This window comes from Myodes glareolus, chromosome 9 (genome assembly GCF_982192425.1).
Source record: "Myodes glareolus chromosome 9, mMyoGla1.1, whole genome shotgun sequence".
Taxonomy (NCBI): Eukaryota; Metazoa; Chordata; class Mammalia; order Rodentia; family Cricetidae; genus Myodes; species Myodes glareolus.
Window position 1 is genome coordinate 90847264 of NC_142034.1, and position 22609 is coordinate 90869872.

Genomic DNA, 22609 nt, shown 5'->3' on the forward strand with positions numbered 1-22609 from the left:
ATGTGTCTCTCTGCATGAGTGTTTAAGAGCTTTACATGGGCTTCAGGAAGTTCCATGGAGTTACTTCACTGCCACACACCTGTCCTTTTTTATTTTTCAAGACAAGGTTTCTCATGTTTGGAACCTGTTCTGGAACTAGCTCTTGTAGACCAGCTGGCCTCCAACTTAGCCTCCACCTGCCTATGCCTCCTGGGTGCTGGGATTAAAGTACGCCACCGTACTTTTTTTTTTGTGATTTATTTATCTTTCATTTTATGTGCATTGGTGTGAAAGTGTCAGATCCCCTGGAACTGGATCTTCAAACAGTTGTGAGCTGCCATGTGGGTGCTGGGAATTGAACCCGGGTCCTCTGGAAGAGCAGTCAGTGCTCTTAACCACTGAGCCATTTCTCCAGCCCCCATCTCCTTTCTTTTAAGCTAGGTACCTTGTCTCAACTAGGACTGTCAACAAGGTAGGATCTTAGCAATGGAGTAAGTTATCAGGTTAGCACATTAAGTGCCATTTTGAACATCTCAAATTTAAGTTAATATGTATGTTGGTAACAACGGTGAACCGACTTCAGTGTGAGTAGTAGAGAAGGGATCATGAGTATGAAGTCAACATTTTGATACCTCAAGTGTAAGGAATGATCTTGTCTTGTGAAGCTGAGGGATGTGTGAAGGCTGAAATTAGGGTTATTGACAGCTAAACTGGTTGTCCAGTATGTGTCAGATCTCATTATGTACTCAGTTATATTTTGTAGGCAAGGAAGTAGAATATTCCAAGTCTTGAACTTTATTTTTAAACTACCACACATGTGCAAATGTCAACACTGTTGAGCCAGCTCTTCTTCCAATGACCGAGCCTAAGCAGTAAGCCTGAGCTGATCTGCAGTTTCTACCTCTGTAGTGGCTGGGCTTAAAGGCCTTTATGTTTTTACCTCACTTTAAGAGGGATTGGGAATTGATCTGTGGGTCTCTCCACTGAGCTGCAGTGTTAGCACCAGGACTTATGATTCTTGAATTTATGTTCAGAACTCGACTGGATTTTGAGGATTTGGGACTGTCTTGAGATGAAGTCATCAAAGCATTGTAGGTAGGACAATACCCATTACAAAAGTAACGAAAAATGGTAATAGAATGCAGATAGGAAAGAATGCTTAGCCAGAAGATAAGTAAAACCCCTACACCACCTCCCAGAATGTGTTTTCATGCATGCACGATGCTTGAGAATATGTAAAACAAGGCCAAAGGCATTTGAGTTCATTACTAGTTGTGGTTGGTCATTTCACTCCATTTTAAGGATTGGTGGATTCACTTGTCTACAATTTTAAGAAATTATAAGTTCGTAAGACTAGATCTGGCAGTCCAGATAATCTACATAAAATGAATTTAGCCTCATGCAAGAACTATCTCAAAGCACAGGATTTTGCAAAGGTTTTGAGGATATGTGTTGTATGGTGTGCCCCCCCCCCCCCCCACCAAAGGGTTTCTCTGTGTAGCCTTGACTGTCCTGGAACTCAAGAGATCCACTTGCCTCTGCCTCCTGGGAGTGTAGGGATTAAAGGCCTGTGCCACTGCTGCATGGCTCAGGGTTTGTTTTGAATACTGTCTCATTAGCCTTGGCTGGCTTTGGAAAGGAACTGAAAGTAGCTATCAGGGAGGTCTGATACTTGGAACAAATACTACTATGTTTCTATAACTTCAGGAATAACAAACACTACTGAGCAGCACCCTTTTTACTGTATGCTCCAGTGAACGGGCAATAGCAACCACAGCTACCGACACAAGGCTTTAAACCAAATAATCTGAATTCCTGAGTTTTGCATTTTGAGCCTGTTCTCTAGTTTCTTGCCCACTGTGACCTGTTTGCCTTAGCATCAGTCCAAAACAGAGTTTGACTGATCCAGGTTCTAGACAGAATGAGTCAGTCCTATGACAATATCTACATTTTGGGGTTAATGGAAGGACGGAAAAAGTTCAGGGTTGATGATCAAGGGCAGGAAAACAAGCTGCTTGTTGTGTGAACCAAAGACGGCCTGGAGGTAAGCGCTGACCAGAGTCCTGGCTACTCAGGCATAAATCGCGTCAAGGCTGGGGCTACAGCGGCACTTCCGAACCGCTAGGTGGTAGCCGTGTGCTTCCAAAAACCGGGTCACCTACTAGAGAATGCAGCTGGAATCCCTAGAACCGACCTTAGAGTCCCAGAGCGGGGGAAGGGAGACGCTCCTGAGCCCTTTCCTTCTCTCATGGCAGGAACGGGAAGAGAAGGCTTCACTTAGCGTAGTCACCCCATTGTGGGGAGGGCGTGGGGTTTATCTTGCGTGTCCTCAGGTCGAGGGTAAACGCTACTCCTTTTAGTTGAGCCACCCCAGCTGGTGGGCCTCGTCTGTCCTCTCCCTGCTTCCGAGCACTAGTGAATGTGAGTGCGAACAGCAAAATTCTTTGGGAACCCCGCCTGCTCCATTCGGCCAATATTGGCGTTGTGGCGCAGTGCTCCGACGGCTCCCAGGGCTTACCAGCTCCAGCCTCGTGGGTATCTGCCCTGCTGAACGGCCAGTCCCATCGCAGACAGTCTGAGTGCCTCCCCTCCAGCCCTGAGCCGCCAGAAGGAGGAGGAGGCAGTGGAGAGGCCGTGGCAGGCAGGCAAGCAGGCAGGGCCGGCTTTGATGTGGGCGCGGCGCACCCAGCCGCGTTGAGCGCCCGTCCGGCCGCGCCCCGAGGGGGGAGCCCCCGGGCCCCGCATCCTCATTGTGCCGGCGCGGGCCCGGGCCCGCCCCCGGCCCCCCGCCCCCTCGCCGCCCGCGCGTAGAAAACGCCCCGGCAGCCGCCAGCGGTGGGAGGCGGCGATGCGCACGGCCGGAGAGACACGGAGGAGGAGACATGAGCCGGCGGGCGCCCAGACGGAGCGGCCGTGACGCGTTCGCACTGCAGCCGCGCGCCCCAGCTTCGGAGCGCTGACCCCGGCCCCGCCGGCCCTGCCAGCCTCCCGCCTTGGCCGCGGGGCCCCAGCCGCAACCCCAGCGGTGCATGCTACCCCTGGACTGAGCCGGCAGCCCGTGTCCTGCGAACGCCCAGACGGCCCTCTCGCCCGCCTCGGACCAGCTTCCCCGCACCAGTCGGGCGCCTCCCGCACCGCGGTCGCCCCGCAGCCCCCGCGCCGGCTCGGAGGGCGCAGCGCTCGGGAGGAGCCGCGCGGGGCGCTGATGCCGCAGGGCGCGCCGCGGAGCACCCCGGAGCAGCAGAGTCTGCAGCAGCAGCAGCCGGCGAGGAGAGAGCAGCAGCAGCGGCGGCGGCGGCGGCGGCGGCGGCGGAGGCGCCCGGTCCCGGCCGCGCGGAGCGGACATGTGCAGGCTGGGCTAGGAGCCGCCGCCTCCCCCCCGCCCCGCGATGTATTCAGCGCCCTCCGCCTGCACTTGCCTGTAAGCGCCCGCCTGGGGCTGCCCACCCTGCCTGGATGCCTGTCCCTGTGCGTGTGGCTCTGTTTGTCTGCCCGTCTGCTCGCATGACTTTTTGCTTGCGTGTTTATCTGTCCATCCGTGCCCCCTCTCTCGGGTCCCACTGATCACCTCTCCCTCTTTCTCTCGCAGGTGTTTACACTTTCTACTGCTGTGCTTCCAGGTTCAGGTACGTGGGCTTCAGACTGAGAGGCTCCCCCCTCCCCCGCGCGCACTCTTCCTAGAGGTTCGGGCCGACCCCCCTTCCCGGGACCGCGCCCCCTCTCGGTGCCCCACCCCTCCTGGGCAAGAAGCCCAGTGCACCTGTTCCCAGGGCGCGGAAGGGCGGCTTCGCGCGCGTCCTGAGCTGGCGGTGTTGGGCCAAGGGCTAGGAGCTGCTGCGGGGCTCTAGCCAGTGCGGGCTATCGCGGCCGTGGTCTGTAGATTTCCCAGAGCCCAAGGACTCAGCCCAAGCGATGTGCGGGACACCAATCCCCTACTGCAGCTGACGAGTGGTAGGGACCTAGGGGTTTCCTCTGCCAACTGTCCCTTTACAGCCTGCTTGTGCTTGCAGACAAAAAGGTTGTTTTCAGTTGAGTGGATTTTGAGTCCAGAGAGAGCTTTAGTTGTAAATTACTCTGTGGGTGGGAGAAGAGAGAGAGAGAGACAGAGAGAGAGAGAGAGAGAGAGAGAGAGAGAGAGAGAGAGGAGACCGAGACTGACTGTTCCCCATCCTGCTGCGCTCCGCTCCACATGTCCTTGCCCAAGGTGGTGCAGCCCAGGGCTTGTTCCCTGCCTGGTCCCCGTTCACTCTCTGTGAATCAGAAGAGGGCTTGGCGCTCAGCCTGGAAAGCACTTGCTAAAATCTGATCTGTTACTTCAGCAGCTTTCAGACTCGGGAAGGTCTTGGCACACAGACAGTTGGAATGCTCTGGCTTCCAAAGCCGTGGAAATGAAGGAAAAGAGGGGGGGGGGGGGTAGGGAGTCGACTTCAGCCCCGATTAGAACCAGACCAGGGCTGCCTCAGCGTGGTGTGTGTGCGGGGTGTGGGGGGGGGGTTAGGCAAAGGGAATAGGAAACACCAGCTGCCCAATACCTCCACCTACCTACAGCGAAAAGGGAGGAGACTTAGGATAAACTGGACACAGGCCAAAAGAGGATTATCTGTCCCCTCCCCCCTCTCCGTGAAAGGCAGGTGTCCTTGCAGGGCTAATGGGAAGATGCTTGATCGGAGCCTTCTGAGTTCTAGAGATGTCTGGAGACAGCCCTGTACGAGGGCCAGAGGTGGTTTTCTCAGTTTTCTGGTACAGGAAGCTTGTGTGTAACTGCTGCTCGATCAGTGCTTGCTGTTTGTCTCATGCATCTCTTCCCACTCTTTGGAGAAGGCTGCTCCTTGGGACCGGCATGAAGCTCAGGGCAACCAGTTGAGACTGGGGACTGGAAGGCTAGATGGATGGACAGACTGATGGCCTCTTTCCTTCTGTTGGCCAGGCTGGGGTCCCCAGTGACTCCTTGAATCAATACAACCGGAGTCAGTAACTTAACGCTGGCTGTTTGCCAAAGCAGATGTGACCCTGTGTGGCGAAGCGGGTGTGTGTGTGTGTGTGTTGGTGGGGGGGGGATGGTCGATGTTAGGGAAGAGAGCCAGTGCCATGCATGGGCTGCTAGTTTGTCTGCAGCTGAGTCCCCAAGCAGAGGGCAGGTTCCAGGGTCACTCCAGGGGGTCTGCTTGTCTGGCTGGCCGAGCCTGGGCAGGAGTTGAGGAAATGGGTGTGGAGGCCGAAAGGAACCTTTGGATCTTGCTGCCCAAACCTGCGCAGCATGCTTGCTGCCCTCCGTTCTTCTTTAAGTAGGGCCCGGGAGGGGCTGCCGGGTGGTCTTTGTGTTCTCTGATGGGAATGTGAGGGAGGGCGTCTGCCTCCCACTTCCACCTCTGGGCCAGAACTAGAGCCAGCGTCTCTAGGCAGGAGCCGGGTGGTCTGCTTGGGTTAGGCCAAGAGGCCGGATCCATGCAGGTGAGGGAACCTCCCCTCTTTCCCTCCCATCACCCTTCTTTTGCCCCTTTGTCCCCTGCAGCCACTCCACTTTTTTGAACTGCATAGGGCTGGTGTTTTTAGCCGCTGGTCTTTATCCTTGGGGCTGGCTGGGGAGTGTCCTTGAAGATAACTCAGGATAGTTATTGGTGTGTCTGGAAGAGGATTCATAGCAATCCTCCATATATATATATATATATATATATATATATATATATATATATATATATATATATATACTGTCCAGTATTCCTAAAAGGTAAATAAATACCAGAGGAAATGATTAACGGACTCATGGTCACGTTACAGTTCAGAGGCAGGGATAGAGTGGCCATTACTGGTAGAGATGAAGATGACCACGAGTGTGAGGTCCAAGCGTTGCAGAGGCAATTTTGTCCGATGCTGTCCTGGGCAGGCTGCACAGGAGCACGCGCAGAGGGAATGCCTTTGGTGTAAGTAGACCAGAAGGACTTCCTACGTGAGGAAAGGCCCCAAGGACTTGGCAATAGGTGATCTCTGCCAGAGCCCAGCTTCGTTGTGTCCTCTCCGCCCTGTCTGTGGTTCTACTGTAGGAGTTCAGTTTCATCCTTTGTGAAAAGTGGCCCTTAACCTGGAGCTCTGTGTGGCTGGGGCAGAAGAAACGTTGCAGATGGTGACCCAATCCGGGAGGCGTGTCGGCCAACTGAAGAGCTAGTGTACTTCCATCTTGACTATTTTAGGGGATTGGTAGAGTTTTAGCGATGGAATTTCTGGAGACCTCCCCTCCTCCCAGCCCCTCAGTCACCAGGCCTCAAATGGATTCCCCTAAGTTGGGTTTCCATGAACGCACTCAATGCCAGATACTGTCCTCCGCCCACCACCAGTGTGGTGAGCCCCGCCTTCACCCACTGACCACCCTGGGAAGTGGGAAGCTGGGAATTTAATAAAACCCCTTCATCCTTTCTCCACACGACTCAGGACACCGCAGATAGCTCAAATCAGAAGAATTTAAAAAATTTCCGCGGGGAGCAGGCAGCGTGACCAGTAAATTGCTTTTCTGCACTTGGCTGAGCTCTGACAATGACACCGGGCCAGGCTTTTCACGAAGCTCTGCCGGCACCTGCCCGACATTGTTCCTGCCGCCAGGCTCCACTAGGTCCTTGCCTTCCTTAGACAGGCTAGCATAAGGCAGGCCAGTGCGGGAGGTATGTGTGTGTGGGGGCTTCCTCCAGCCTCTTCCCTCCTGCTAGCCCCTTGTTCTTCCACAGGGCTACTTCCTGTCTCACCAGGAGGTGTCGGAGTTTGGAGTTCTAGTCATACCCCCCCTCCCCGCTTGGTCTGACCACCGGCACCTAGCCTCCTTTCTGAGGCTGAAAGCCTTCCTTTAGGCTGGCCAGGTTGGAGATGCTAGGGATGGCCTTTGCATCAAGAGGAAGATGGAAAGCTGTCCCATTGGATGGTGTCTATCTATCTATCTATCTATCTATCTATCTATCTATCTATCTATCTATCTATTTATTATGTATACAATATTCTGTCTACGTGGCACCAGGCCTCATTACAGATGGTTGTGAGCCACCATGTTCATGCTGGGAATTGAACTCAGGACCTTTGGAAGAGCAGGCAATGCTCTTAACCGCTGAACCGTCTCTCCAGCCCCCATGGATGGCGTTTTAAGTTATTAAAAGCAGCATTATTCATTGGTCCATTCAGCTGAATTTCCATTCAGCACTTAGCCTGCTTCTTGTTGGCCCTGGGAACCTAGACAGTCGGTCCTTGTTGAACCTAGACAATTCCTGGCCTCAAGATTCTCCCAGCCTAGAGGGGGACACTGCTGGATGTTTCAGCATTATGACGTGGTCTTCCAATTCCTGGGAAGCATCTTACCTAGGTGCAAACGGGGTTGACTGTAAGAATGTAAGGCATCTCATGTAGGGAAGCGATTTTCTTCCTCCCAGCTTTCTACGGGAAAGTCAGGTAGGATGGAGTCACATTCCTGCCTCACAGACGGAGAAAGCCAGATAGAGAACTAGCCAGGAAGGGATTTGTTCAGGGCCATGGCTACAAGCCAAGAATCTGGATTTAAGATCTTGTATTAATCCTATCTCTTCTAGAAGGAATCCTGCAGTTTACTAGTAGGGGAAAAAGTCCCAGGAAGCAGGCATGCTGGGGATCCTTAATGGGAAGGATCTCACGAGGATCGGTGACTCTAATAGAGGGCAGCTGCCTCCCTGTTCCTGACAGGGGTCTCCACTCTCCTGGGAAAGTGCTGATCTTGGAGGGCCCCAGAGCTAGATGTGGGTGCCTCCTTCCCAGGGCAGAAAGAGGGGAGGGGTGGGGCACCCTGCCAGCATTCTTGCAGTCAGGGAAGGTCACCCACTTGCTTTGAGATAAGGAGGTGGATTTTTAAAATTTCTGTGGTTGGCGCAGCCAGTGTCAGTGGACCGGGGGCAGCCTGTCAGAGTCACAGGTGTGGCCTCCTCCCTGCCCTGGGGCAGCACTGTGGTTCTCTGGGCCCCCAAAGGAAGGCTGAGAGGGAACAGGGAGGATGCATCTATCCCCAGTATGACTTTGTGGTTCTGACTTGGTCCTGTAGCAGGAAAGCCTTGTGGGGGTGCTGGCCCGCAAGGCTGCTGACAAGAGAGAGCTCCAACCCACTGTGTTCGCTGGGTACCTGGTATTGTCTTAACACTGCCGAGGTTCTAGCTCACCACCAGTTTGGGGTTAGAGAGCAAGGGTCTCAGCACTATCCAGTAACCCATCCTTGGTCACACAGCAAAAAGGAAGCAAAGCTAAGGATTCGACTCTGACTTCCTGAATCTAGGGCCCAGGTTAAAAGACAATTTGAAGGCTTTCCATTCATACAGCTTGGTTCAAGCTGTGGCTCTGTATTCTGTGTGCTGTGTGACCTTGGGGCGAGTTATTTCACCTCCCTGATGCTTAACTTCTGTGTGTGTAAAATGGCAAAAATACCATTCTCCCCTCCAAACAAACAAAAGCCCCAATAAAATAGTAGCTGTCCTCTAAGAGGATTAGATGGCAGTTCTAGGCCTGACTGCTGCGTCTCTGGTCCTAGGAGGATTCTTGCCTGCCTCTGTTGCCTGTCGTGTGTGTGTGTGTATATGTGTGTGTGTTCATCTGTTCTGATGAACTCGTGTGTGTCCTTGACTTGGCTGACCAGACTATTCACTAAAAGGGCCTGTGGCAGACCACTGGAGGAAAGAGCATGCTGACATTCCTCTGCATAGGCAGGAGGAGAGGCACATGGCCTTACCTTAGGATGAGTTTAGGCCTGCTGCCACACTTTGGGCCTGACTGGAAATTTGTTCTGGAACATTGGCGGGCAAGTGGTTCCTTAGACCGTGGGACTGGCTGACTGGTAGCTCTTATGCTCTGACATCTAAGTGACATATAAAATGTTGCCATGTTGACGATGGGGCCAGAGACACTGTACATTGGTCAGCAGAGGGCCCCAGAACAAAGACTCCAAGGTTGCAGGATCAGTCTCTGCCTTGGCTCGGTCCACCCTGGAGCCTTGCTCTGCTTGGTTCATCCAGCTGGGTAGGAGCCGGGCATTGGAAGCTTGTGAAGGCCCTGTGCACAGGCAGAGGCATCAGATTGGCCTGGGTTTTGATTCTGCAGCCCTTCAGCCCATGATCTGTGGCCTTCCACCACCTGCTCCTGTTTTCCCTATCTCTGTAAAGTGGGTTAATTAAAGTGAAGTACCTCCTTAGGGTTAGTGAGAGCTAAATGAGCTATTCTATAGAGAGCGGCCAACACTCAGCCCAATAACTGAGTGGTTGTAATTGCCTGGTCAATTGTCTGCTGTGTCCGAGGTACACCGTGTGCTGCCGCGTACTAGAGAAAGCAAAGAAGGAAATGTTCCTTGGCTGAGTGGCAGCAGGTACTCCAGTCTGTTGGGAGCAGGGATCTGAACTTAGGTCTGCATGTTAATTCCACCATTCAGGTTGCATGGCTTTGGGCAAGACCTTGAGCCTCTTGGCGTAACCGCTTCCTCATCGCTTATGAAGAGGGATTAATTATGCTATTCCCAAGGCTTTGCAGGGTGGCACTCCTCTGTAACTCAACACTGAGGAGACCGAGGCAGGATGTTGAGTCAGCCTGGGGGCATGATAGTGAGAACCTGTTTCAAAAAGTCAGAATGGGCACAGCAGAATTTTCAAGCATTTCCCAGAATCATTGGCAGGAATAATGAAGGCCATATCTTGGACCCAGCATGCAGTGGACACTCATAAACAAACTAATGAGATGAGCATTTATGGGATACCTGCGGTATTCCTGGGGCCCAAGTGGGTTTGGTCTTCAAGGCTTCTGCTTTCCCTCAGTGGACTACATGAGGAGGTCACGGGCGCTTTGGGTTGTGTCCCCTCTCCTCCTCCTTCTGCCTTGGAATCCCATGGTACTTGTCACTTTCTCTGGTCAACTGCGTTCTTTGCAGGGATAGGATAGAGTCTGGGGTCTGAACTCAGTCCACTGGTCACATCCTGCCTTGGGCTCTCACCAGCTGTGTGATGGAGAGGATTGATTGGCCCCTCTGTACTCATCACTAATGGAACACCAGGATACAGTGTCGCCCCTGGGGTTGCTGGGAAAGGGGACTGTGGTCCCTGGGGGAGCCCTTGGCATGGAGCCAGGCTCTTTTCAGATGTTAAGTGAAACAGAATTGTAGCTCTCAGCTACGGACTTCTTGAAGCCTGCTTGCCCATCAACCAGCTTGTACTTATTCCTAGAAATCCAGGGAGTTCAGACCCCTGCTGCAGGCTCTGGGCACTGGATGGACCTTCTCAGCTCAGTGAGCAGAGGAGCTTAGGGGCCTGGAGTCCCTGTGCCCACTGCCTCTGTGCTTGGTGCTGGGCCCCTAGGGGATTTTTACCTGTCTCAGCCCTCCGGTAGCAGGCCCCAGGAGTGCTATTGGAGAATGGAATTTGGACCCAGAAATCGGACGATAGCCAGAGCAGTTAGCCAGATGAAGAGCGTACTGTGAACCTGCAGGTGCATGTGTGTGAGCTTACGTAAGGTCACCGAGGCACATGGAACAGGCTACCTCGAAGAAGGGAACAACATTATGTGCTCAGTGTGCTGCAAATGCTTTGTGGCTGCTGGAGCGTCACGCTTAGGGCCGGGCTGATAGAAAGGCCCTTGTGGGCACTGAGCCCTGGAAAAAGAGCTTGTTTGTCATCTCCTGGGCATGCTGACTACCCCTGCCCATGACTTCAGGGAGGTGGAGTGACACAGACGCTGGCAGGGGATGAGAGGAGGGAAAAAGAGCTCAGTCCACACGAGTCCTATCCCTCACCAGGCTAGCTGCAGGATTGACTACCTGCCCAGTATTGACAATCTGTATGGGGAAGGCTGATTTATGGGGAGAGGGAGGCTGGACCTTGGGCCCAGCCCCCATTCTGCAGTGCCCCACCCATGCTGATGGGTTGGCCCTGCCAATCAATACATTGATAGTCCTGGGAGCTTAATGGACAGACTGGGGGTGGGGAAAAGGCCCTTTGCGGCCACACTTTCTCTCCAGGCTGCGGTGGGTGTGGGGAGCATGTTGGGAGGGGCCATAAGCTTGGGCTGTTGGGAACATGGGGCATCAAAGCGGGCTGAGAGGGGGCACCTTAGTCCCCTTTTTATGAAGCAGTGCCTGTTGGATTAAACTGACGCTTCAAAGCTGAATGTGTTCAGATCTTGCTTGGCTATGCTGCGTCCTGTGTACCTTGACAAGTCTCTTCACCTCTCTGTGCCTCCCCATGTCACAGGGAGCATGGGGTAGGGTCCTTTGCACTTGGCTCAAGTTCAGTGAGGAATGAGTGGATAGCCCCTGGGCGGCGCTTACCGTCTGCCTGGGAATTCAGAGCCACTGTGAGTGGCCGTAGCCGACTCGAGTCCAGGCTGCTCTTGAGGAGGCATTTGGAGGGCTGCCTTTTGGAGTGGAGAAGGAAGCTGACTTTACTGGGATCCATTCTTAGAAGGCCTGAAGTCTGGGGTTTGAACCCAGAATTTGAAAGAGCTATAAAAGCCGTAGGCTCCTGCTGCAGCTTGAAGCCTGTGGTTGTCTTCCTTGGGACCAGGGAGGTCTTCACTCCTGGGCGGCGATGCCTGGAGATGGAAACGGATGGCAAGAGGTCTCAAGAATCTGAGGGTCGCTGGGGGACTTCATTTTCCTCTTGCACAGGGGAATTCAAGTTTCTAGTTCCTCCATGGTCGGTTTCCTCTTCCTTAGCCATGCCGTAGGTTCCGATCCGGCTTTTTCCGGAGTGCAACTGTATCCTTGTGATACATGCGTGAGGCATGTTCAGATCGGTCAGGGATGGCTACCCCATGTACAAGCACTGAGCTGCTGAGTCTGTACACCTGAGAGCCTAGACGGCTACTAACTAATACCTCACAGGTGGGTAGCAGCTGCAGCACGGATATGTTGGTCAGAGAATGGTACGAAATGTTATCATGTTACTCATAACAGCACTGAACTAGACACATCATTGCTTAAGTCTGGAATTTTCTGTCTAATACTTTTGGTTCTTCGTTGGCCAGGGATAGCTGAAACCCAGGATGAGGGGACCCTGGTGGGAGGGAGGTGGTGAGGACAAGGGGAAATGGTAGTAGGTAGTAGATGAAGTGGCTGGCTTGCACTCTAGACGCAGGTGAAGTTGTGTTTGACTTTTGGGTTCTCTGCTCACTCTTTCCGTGACTGAGGACAAAGGATGTGACCTCCCTCAAACCTCACTTTCCCCAACTTTGACATGGGGATGCTAACCATTCCTGCTTATGACATCACTCTGGTGATTGTGTAAGATAAGTCACCCACAGTGGTGGTGACTGATCATGGCTGCTGAGCTCTGGAGCGCTGGCTCAGCAAGTAAAACGCTTTCTGTGCGAGTGAGGACCTGAGTTCAAACCCCCAGAGTGCACATAAAGTTGGGCATGGAAGTGCACACCTATAATCTCAGCTCTCCTATGGCGAGACAGGAGGTGGAGTCAGGAGGACTTCCAAAGCTTGTGGGTCAGAGGCCATGGTGTATAGAGCAGAGAACAATAACAGAAAGAGATCCTGTCTCAAACAAGGGAAGAGACAAGGACTGACATGTCCTTTGATGTCCACACATGCACCTCAGCATATAACCCCCCCTCCAAATATGCACACATACTCAGGTGCACACACAGAGATGGAAAACCCCATGGCTGTTCATAAAGCAAGACTTTTTAAAAAAATAATGTAATGGCTGTTACAGTTACTGATTTTTTTTCCCAAGGTAAATGTTATAAAAAATTCCCATTTTTGCAGACAGGAAAATGGGAGTCAGCTGTTGTGGTTGGGGCCAGGTAACCTGCAGGTCGAATGTTACCTGTTATCCTGGTGTCAGAGGTTCATGTCAGAGGTTCTGGATCTTGATGGATGTCTTCAGGAGATGGCAATGTGCATGGTCTGGGAAGAATGGGGATGCCCCCAAACATGCTTCTCAGAGTCGGGGCTGAAGCCTTCGAGGAGGATGTGTGGCAGGTGTCCCCACGGTCTCTAGAAGCTGGCAGAACTCCCTTTCGTATCGATCAGGTTATCACCAGGATGAGGGCAGTAGGCCTGGAGTGCAGGCAGGGACAGGATATTGTGCTTGGGAAGCTAGGGCCTGGCAGGTTTCTGAGCAAGAAGGAGCACCCTTCACTGAACTGAGAGTACTCTAGAGGAAGACAGGATGCAAGCTGAGGCGTGTGGGCTCTGTCTACTAAGCGCCCTGTTGACATTCCTAGGTTAAGGCTTTGGAAGAGCCCAGGATCGGAATGAGGTTTGAGCCTCTAGAGTCCTTGTTGCTCGTGTGCAGCTCCTGGACTGGGGAGCAAATATTTGGGAAAGGGAAATGGCCAGATTGGGAGTTCTTGGAGTCTTAGGCTGCATGAACAGTATCAGTCTCCCACTATGGAGAGCCTGCTTTGACCATGGATTACCTGTGGGTGTAGCATTGAGGGAGGTAGGGCCACATTGTCTATGTATTAGGTCTTCTTGCTTTCTTGTGTGTTTTATGGCTTTTTGCTCATCCCAAAGTTTTTTGACTCCTGATCATTGTGCACCTGGAGGAATATCAGGCTGGCAGACTGCTCTTAGGTACCATAGCCAAGAAAGCTGCCACTCACCCCACCAGAGAGCGGGGACAGTGACTCTCTCAAGGCAAGCTTGCATTGCATAGCTCTGGACAGCGAAGCCTGGAATTTTGTCTCCCCATTCCCAGCCCTATGGCTCTTGAGGCTGGCCTCAAGGTCCAGCTTGGGAAATGGGGTCTCCCTGGCTCCCTGATAGTCCAAAGCTCTGGAGTTGGTGGAGCTAGAACAGGGGTAAGTCTCGGGGTTTCTTAACAAGATGCCTGGAGCAAAGCGATGTGCGCGGTCCCACATAGCACCGCATCCCCTGCCTCCCTCAGCCAGGCACTTTAGGTATATGGATGGAAAGGGTAGGGCTTGCTGCTGGCCTCCAGTCATTTGGCAAGCACTGCTGATTGCTGTGGACAAGCTGATACCCAGGAACGAGACTGGTTATCCAAACTCTGGGAACAATAGCATGCCCAGACCCTGCCTTGTGAGGTGATGTTGAGGGAAACCTCTAATGCGGGCTTCTAATGGCAGGTAGAGGGGCTGGTGCCCTGGACCCTCCAGAGGCTTTGATAGGAAGTCTAGGGTATCCAGCCTTTCCAGAAGAAGGGCTCAGTCTTCTGCAGAGGCCACCCGCTACTTCCCTAGGGATTGACCTGGTCAGACTATGGCTTAAGTGGTGGAAGCAAGGCAAGATGGATTGTATCCCCACATCCTGGTGCAGGGCCACCCAATAGACCTTGCTGACCCTGGGTCACTCTGCTGTTTCTGTCCAGCAGGCCAGGAAAAAAAAATCATTAATAGAAGGACAGCTTCTGGGGTAGGAAAGCGCCCCTTGGGAACCGGCCATGAGGAGACCGGCTTGACCTCCAGTCAGTAGGGTCTCTGAGAGGAGGAGCAGTCGAGGACAGGGATCCTGTGCCTACTTTTGGGGGAGGGGATAGGACTAAGATGACTCCAGGAATCATTCCAGAAAGGTCAATGGCCCCAAGTGTGGGGTCTTCCCGAAAAATGTCCTCCATGTGTGGGCCTCCATGGATGCCAGGGTGGGAGGTGAGGCTGTCCCTGGTACTACTGTGGGTGGACCGTCATGGCTGGTGGAAATGGAGGGAGGCGTATAGTAGTTGCAGAATGGACATTTGTGAACCTCGATTTCCGCTTCGCCGAGCTTCACTTGGAGTCTTGTCCAACGTTCTGGTGCTTGCTCAGATGTGGAAGTAACTGCCATGTTGCTTTTTGTATTTGGTCTTTCTAGCAACCCCCGGGGGCAGGTACTGTTTGCGTCATGTTCATTGTGAGGAAACCGAGTCACAGAGATCTCCTAGTTAAGGCGATGGCTTGGGCTGCTGGGCTGCCAGGGTCCAGAGAGCTCTAGCCACGGTTGGGTGAGCAATGCTTTTCTGGGACTGGGCTCTTGTGTGCTAGCGTTGTGCCAGACTCGGTGGGATCACAGAGCAAACCCACACTTCTAACCATTACCCCAGCACGTCTTGCAGGCCGGACAAATTGCCATCATTCTAGCCCATGCTTCAGGACTTGTTCTGATTTCTAAGATGGGATGGGCCGCCCAGCTAGCTAGCAGGTACAGGTGGATGTAACTTACTTCTTAACGTCTGTTCATTCATTCATTCGTTCATGCATTTGTTGGAACAAGTGCTTGTGTGTCTGTGCTGGGGCTCTTGGGACAGTGGCCCAGGAGAGAGAGCGAGAACTCTGGCTTTCATGGTGCGGTCAGTGTCGTCAGAGCAGACAGACGGAAGCTGAGTAGGTAAACAGTGTGTTGAGTTGCGGGTGCCAGGAGGGATCTCATAGCAGGGAGGCATGGAGAATGGCAGGGATAGGGCCACCTGAGGAGGCCTGTTTGCCGGAGAGCAGGTGCAAAGGACCTGAGTTGGTGTGTGCTAAGTATTAGGAGGGTTTCAGAGACTTTCAAGCTAAGGTGGTAGGGACTGGCCTGGAAGGAGTAAGAGAAGAGACAGGGAAGCATGGGGGCTGCCTGTTGGCTTGTAAGCCCCTGGGAGGACCTCTGAGGGTGAGAAAGCCCCGAGGAGTGTGGACAGGGAGGATTCTACTGCAGGGTTGTGTTTGGAAGAGGATGGGTTATCAACAGGACACAATTGGACTGGGCTGAGGAGGAGAGGGGGTGCATACTGTTGAGGGGAGGGGCTGTATTCTTGAAGGTGGATGGGAGCAGAGATTGTGGGTGCAACCCAAGAAGGCTTTCTGGAGGGTGTGGCTTGATGAGAACTGAGTGGAAAGAGTGTTTGCATGGGGGATATAAATTCGGGGCCTGGGACATGGACCAGTACCGTGGAGTTGAGTGTGAAGATTCCCGTGGAGATCCAGGGATGTAGCAATGCTGGATTCTGGTGCAGTGGCCAGTACTTGCGATTGCTTGTGCTGATCCTTCCCTGCCATGTGTCCTTCCAACTTCTCCCTGAAGCCCTGTGGACATTGGTTCTCTTCGCAGTTGCTCAGGCGCTCCTCGTAGTTCCAGATACCTTTGAGAGAGGGGGCTCTGTACTAAAAGGAGATCGGAGCAGAGCAACCTGCATGCCAAGGTCACAGGGAACACCACGTGCCAGCAGGTGGGACGATCTAGATACCCAGGCCCGATTCTCAGCTTTATTATTTCCCAGTTGCCTCAGTTGCCTTGTCTGTGAAATGGGGCCTGGCCAGAGAGGGGTGTAGCGGACAGACTCACCATTGGCTCCTCCCCTTGCGTAGGTGTTGGCGGCCGAGGAGAACGTGGACTTCCGCATCCATGTGGAGAACCAGACGCGGGCTCGCGATGATGTGAGCCGGAAGCAGCTGCGCTTGTACCAGCTCTACAGCAGGACCAGTGGGAAGCACATTCAAGTCTTGGGCCGTAGGATCAGTGCCCGTGGCGAGGACGGGGACAAGTATGGTATGTGTCAGACCCTACCCACACGCCTTGCACATGTTCTCGCCAGACTTGGAGAGTTCCCATTCAAATCCTGGCTCTGTATTGTGCTGGATGCGTAGTCTGGGACCTAGTGTTAGCTCTCCTGGGCCTCAGTTTCTCAGTCTATAAAATGGGGAGGCATTAGTGAGCCCTTAAGAAGCTCATTGAATAAATGAATAAAAGCACCCCTTCCACGGTGGCTTGGACGGGAATGCCCAAATGTCAGTGTCCGTTCCCTGCACCACTGCTCCCTCCTGCCCAGGTTCAGCTTCTGGGAAGGGCGAAAGCCTCTAGTTCTGCTCTCTGGTGGTCATGGAAGTCATCTTCATGTGTGCTTATGGGAATGTGTGTCTGTGTGTATGCAAATGTGCATGTGTGTATTAAGCTTGACCTTGTACACCCATAAGACATGGGTACTCACAACACAACAACGTGGGTCATGGTCCCTGTGACCTTCTTTTGGTCCCTGAGCAGCTCAGTTCTCCTGGGGGAGGGGCTGCTGAGGGACACTTGCAGCCTTCCTCTGCTGCAGAAGTCAGAAGAGGAACACTGGGACTTTTTCTCTTCCCTAGCCCCCAGCACATGCAACAGAGCAGACATAACTCTACCTCTTTAGCGCTCTGGAGAGGATTCAGCCAAGACAGATGCTGGGCAAATATTAAACATGCAGATATTTTATTTGAAGTTGCTAGACAGGGTTTGGCAGTAGTAGTGCATGCCTTTAATCCCAACACTTGGAAGGCAGAGATGGGCGAATCGCTGAGTTTGAGGCCAGCCTGGTCTACAAAGTGAGTTTTAGGACAGCCAGGGCTACGCAGAGAAATTCTGTCTGAGGGAGAAAAGAAACAAAGCAAAACCCAAAACAACTTCTTTAAAATTGCTTGACAGAAAGTCCTGGGACTGCCAGGAGGCTTCCTGGTCCTTACCCATCTCTGGGATGCAAGTCCCCAGCCTTCTGTCTCCTTGGGCCCAGGTTCTAGAGCTAGTGGCTGGGGGCAGGGTCCTGCACGTGTGCTGAGCCTGCCAGTTTCGCCTTTCTGGGATGGTGCCCTATCGGCCCCTGCCCATTGCCATCAGGACATGACAACAAGACGAATAATTTCTTGGACCTTTTATCTTGGACACCATTTATTTTCCCACAGCCCCAGGGCAGTACTGACCTCATGGTACGGCCCCGAGTGAGGCAGCTGCACCATACTGGGGGCTGGGCCAGGCTGGGCAGCATGGGCTGGTCCCGGGCCCCAGCACCTCCAGGCCAGCTGCCTCCTCCGCTTCCTGCATAGTCATTCTTCATGGCTCCCTCCTTCTCTCCTCTTCCTGTTTCATGCCCCTTTCCCTCTTTGTTTTGCTCCATCTCTGTTCCTCCCTCCTCATGGTCTCCGTCCTTCCTTGCTCTGACCACAGCTTTCCCTTCTTGCAGGTTTCAGGCCTTCTGGTTCCTGTGGGGGGCACCCCCAGATGCTGGGCCGTGCAGGGCAGACCCAGGTGGTAGTTTTCCCTGGGATCCTCTGCCCAGTGCTGCCAGGGAAGGGGCAGCTGGCTGGCCAAGCGGGAGGAGGTGCCCTCCTGGGGTGTCCCCGGAGCTCACTCTGGCCCCTCCAGGCTGGAGAATACAAGGGGAGGGGGTCAGACCCTGGTTGAGCCATCTGTCCACACCCTGGGAAGGGAGGCAGGGACTGGGGAGGGAGAGGAGCCCAAAGTGGCCCACACTCTCTGCAGAGACTGCTGGCCTGCTGGCCAGTTCAATTGGGCCACTCTGTGACCTCCACCGAGCACTTTGCCTTCTCTGTCCCCATTTCTCATTTGTACAGTGCCATTAACATGCACGTGGCTCTGAGGGAGGGATCTAGTCAAAATGTCCTCAGTGAACCGTGGGTTGGAGTGTGCACTGGGCCTGCCTCCACTCTGACCAGCATCCAGGTGGTTCTGACAGAATCCCGCTTTGATTCTAGAACTGGCCTGGCTTGCTGCTCTTCTTAGGCTTCATCCTCTCTCTCTCAAGGAACATGTTTACATGATCTTCCAGCCCCCCCAACACCCAGGGCAACGGGGGCCTTGCGGGCTGTCGCTGTTCCATTTGAATGTCCCATTAGAAACGCAGATGAGGCTGGGAGACCCCATCTGTGAGCCCTGGGAGAGGAAGTGAGACAATGGAGCCCACGGAGGCTTCCAATCTAGATGATCAATACAAATATTATTGGGAGGGTGATTTATGTGACCACGCAGGGCAGGAGGGTGGGCCGCCTTGCCTCTCTGCATCAGGAGCTGCCTTGCTGGGGGAGGGGCAGTGGGGTGCAGGGCACTTCAGAACCTGCTCTGTCTTCTCAGGGCTGGGTCTGGACACCAGAGTCTTGTGATATCCATTTGGCTTCCCGGCCTTGTGTCATCTGCTGAACCGGAAGTACAGCAGATGTCAAGTGAACACCTAGAATCCTCAGCTTCGGGTCTGTCGTCCAAGGCCTGGCCTCTGTGCTGGGTACAGAGGTCTGTGGACCCTCTGATCTTGCTGCTTCTTCATTCTAGTACTTTCTGGAAGGTGGTTGGAGTCAAGAACAAGATTCTTTAGGACCAGCCGTGGCTGAGGCTGCAGGCTCCTGTTTTTCTAGTCCTATAGTCTCTGAGTCTGATCCCATGGTCCATTTTCAGTCCACCAGTCCAAGGTGCCACTCTATTGCTTAAAGACTCATGCCACTTAGAATCCAAGTCCTTGGGTCACCCAGGGGCCTGGGATGGTTCTGCTCACGGGACCCTCCCATCCCCCCACAATCTCAGGCTGTATTACTGCTCTTGTGTACTGCAGCAGGCATGGTGCCTTGGTCAGGCCAAGCACATTTCACCTAACACCTAAGATGCTCTCTATCCACACATTCCTGAGACCTGCCCCTCACTTCACTGCCCTCCTATCAGGGTCCCCACCCCTACCCTTTTGCTGCTGTACTTTTCCTCTCACGGTCTGGCATCCTGTTCTCTGCTTCTCCACTCTGTCTCTCAGGAGATGCCAGGCTTCTGGGGCTGTGTGCTGCCTCATCCCCAGCCCTCAGCGCCAGCCACAGAGATGTGATCAGCATTGCCTGAATGCAGGGACACATGCAGCGTACATCTAAGACCAGGGACAAGGTTGTCACCCCAGTACATCGGGGCAAAAACCTCCTTCCACGCTCAGGAGGCACCTGCCCCGGTGCTCAGGCAGACCCTTCTCCCTTCCTCCCACTGTTTTTGCCTTGAGAATACAAATATGAACAGACATGTCTTCCCCTAGAAATTCTCTCATCTAGCATGTTACCTCTCAGCTTAAGCCTCCTACCCTCTGGCCTTGTCCTCAGGGAGCAGCGGCCACCCACGCCTTGTGGATCCCCTGTGGAAAGGGCTGTGTTAGCACTACAGCCAGGATCCAATATAGTTTCCGATCAATCCAATTGATTTTTTCCCCCCCTCTTCCTTTCTGGTTGAGTGTGTGTGGCCTGCAAACCTCCTCAGGGACTTGCAGAGAAGGGGAACTCTGGGCACCTGAGCATGTGTGTGTAACAATAACAGGGTAAGAGCTCCAGACTCCAGCCCCACCTCTCTCTTTTCCCCTGGCCCACCTTCAGGGGAAAGGGAGAGCTGACTGCTGACCTCTTGGTGCTTTTGGTGGCAACGACCTTTCTTCGTGGGAGGATATTGTCTGGGGAGGCCGATAGCTCTGTGGTGTGGTAATGTGTCAACCAGTCCCTTAAGCACGTGGGTCTGTCCAACCTCTTTCCAGTGTGTGTGTGCCTACAGGGGGAGAGGGCCAGGGAGCAACAGGTTCTGAGGATTTCCCTGGGTACAGGGAGCTCTAACCCGTCCTGGCTTTGTTCTCTGAATTGCCTCTCACTAAAGCAGGCTTCCAACTCTTTCTGACTCCATTGCCTCTGTATTCCCTTCCCATTTCCCGCCCTTCAAACCCAGAGTCTAAAGGCGGAGGCCCTGAGTTGCTTTTGGGAAGGCCAGCCGGGGACCTATGCATCAGTCTGCCTATTCCTCAGGGCCTTTCTTGCCCTTTGCGGTCCACACTGTGCGCCCAAGCTCTGTCCATGCAGCTCAGGTTCGATCCCTGCCTGTCGCAGCGAACTCTGGAGAGCTGCAGTCTGTCTTCATGTTTCTTCCTTACAGTGTGTCTCTGGGCAAGTGACTCAGCCGCTCTGCTGGCTGCAGGGCCTCAGGCTCCCCATGTGTAAACTGCCGTCATGGCCCCTGCCTCACAGTGCTGTGAGCCGGTAAGACATTCCATGGCTTGGACTCCCAACCCACATATGGGATACACATTACAGGGAGTGGCTGTTGTTATCAGTCTCTCTTTTGAGTTCAGGCGGGCCTTGAACTTATGATCTTCCTGCCTCAGCCTTCCAGTCTGGTGTCATGTTTATTCGTCTTCAGGCATATCAGAGAAGCAGAGGGGGAAAGACAATGTAAAGCTTCACAGAAGGCGTTTCCATCACCCTTTGTCCCGCCTTCTTGGAGGGTTTGGGGAGCCCTTCTTCTTTTCTACCTGTGACCTGAGTCTAGCCCTCCAAGCTCCCATAGGCTTTTCCATCCCCCATGTTGACTCCAGGTGTCCTCTTTAGGGTGACCTGGGGACTCCTCCCATTTCAAGGTTATCCGGAAGTGAAGCTGGGAAAAGAATGAATCCCCCCTGTATTCTGTCCCAGGAAAGCAAGGCCAGAGGGAGGAGCCCAGTTGCCCTAGCCAGGGCTTACTCACCTGGGCAAAAGTCCAAGTGGGGAAAGGTGGAGTGGGCAGGTTAAGACCAAGACTTTGGGGCCAGCCTGCCCCGGGTTTGATTTAGCCTCATTATGCAAGCTGTTGGAACCCAGTTTCTACCCCCGTGAGATGGGGGCAGTGACAGCTGTGCTGACCTCAGAGGATGTCTGCAAGGGTTGAATGAAGTAGTGACCGTGGCCCGGGACATCAGGAGCCTGACAGAGTGTGAGTGACTATCTTTTCCTAAAGGGCCCGAAACAGAGGTGGCCTCAGGGTCACGGATTCCTGACCCACGTACTTCTTTTGTTGCAAGGGATTTTTCTCTGTCACTGTGACTGGGGCTGTGTGGGTCGGAGTCTAGAGTTCTAACAAGGCCTGGACAGTGTAAGGAGTCCCAGCAGTAGGGACTGGAGCGATGAAAGACATTGAATCAGAGGCTAATGAGGCTTGTCATCACCTGCTCTGCGCTCTGTAACCTGTCGCCTCACCGCCCTGCGTCTTCCCTTAGCTCTCGAATCATGTTAGTCGCTGCTGACATCACAAGGGTATCCATGCACTTACTGTCATTTAATTAGTGGCCGCTTACTAGGAGTCAGGCGTGGGCTGGGGTGCTCCAAAAAAGCCTTGGGAGTAAGGGCAGCTGTCCTGTCTGTGTGGGGCTTACCTGCTGGTGAGGAAGGACACGCAGCGGAAATGGTGGCAAATTGTGTTAACTTACTATTATTGTTATTTGTTTTTATTTTTGTTTTGAGACAGGGTTTCTCTGTGTAGCCTTGGCTGTCCTAGAACTCACTCTGTAGACCTGGTTGGCCTTGAACTCACAGAGATCCACCTGCTCCTGCCTCCCTGGTGCTGGGTTTAAAGGTGTGCACCACCAAGGCCTGGCAGTTTGCTTTCATTGTAACAAAATATCTGCGGTGGTCAAGTTAAGAAAAAGTAAGGTTTATTTTGACTCGGTTTTGGAGGCTCAGTCCATGATTCGTTAGCCCCTTGTTTCTGGGCCTGTGGTAAGTCAGAATGTTGTGGCTTGTGCAGGAGAGGAAGCTTGTCTCCGGATGACTGGGAAGTAGAAAGAGAGACAGCAGCAAGAGAGGCAAGAAGGGGCATGTTACCTAACGCCCTCTATGGATCTCACATCTGAAAGGGCCTAGTAATGCTGGAAGCAGACAACTAAACCTTCCCCACATTTAAGACTGAAACAATATCAATAGGCAGTTTTAACGTGCTGGAAGAGTGGACTGCAGAGATGGCTCAACTGTTAAAGGCATGGCTGCTCTTCCAGAGGACCCGAGTTCAGTCCCCAGCACTCATAAAGGTTGCTCACAACTGTCTGTTCCTCCTGTTCCAGGGTTTCCAACACCTTCACATAGACAGAATAATAATGCACAGAAGAAATAAGTAGAGTGCTGAAGTGTGGCATGGGAACTGGCACGTGCTGGG

At 53.3% G+C, this 22609-nt stretch overlaps 1 protein-coding gene across 1 annotated transcript in view; it reads left to right on the forward strand.

Annotated features, from left to right (window-relative positions):
• The first annotated feature begins 3230 nt into the window (after positions 1 to 3230).
• Fgf18 (fibroblast growth factor 18) overlaps positions 3231 to 22609 on the forward strand; it is a 31640-nt gene continuing 12261 nt past the window's right edge. Inside the window, exons 1-3 of the mRNA XM_048435838.3 lie at positions 3231 to 3400; positions 3569 to 3605; positions 16249 to 16429. Of these exons, the coding sequence (XP_048291795.3) occupies positions 3369 to 3400; positions 3569 to 3605; positions 16249 to 16429 (250 nt within the window). The 5' untranslated portion in view covers positions 3231 to 3368. The remainder of the gene's footprint in view (positions 3401 to 3568; positions 3606 to 16248; positions 16430 to 22609) is intronic.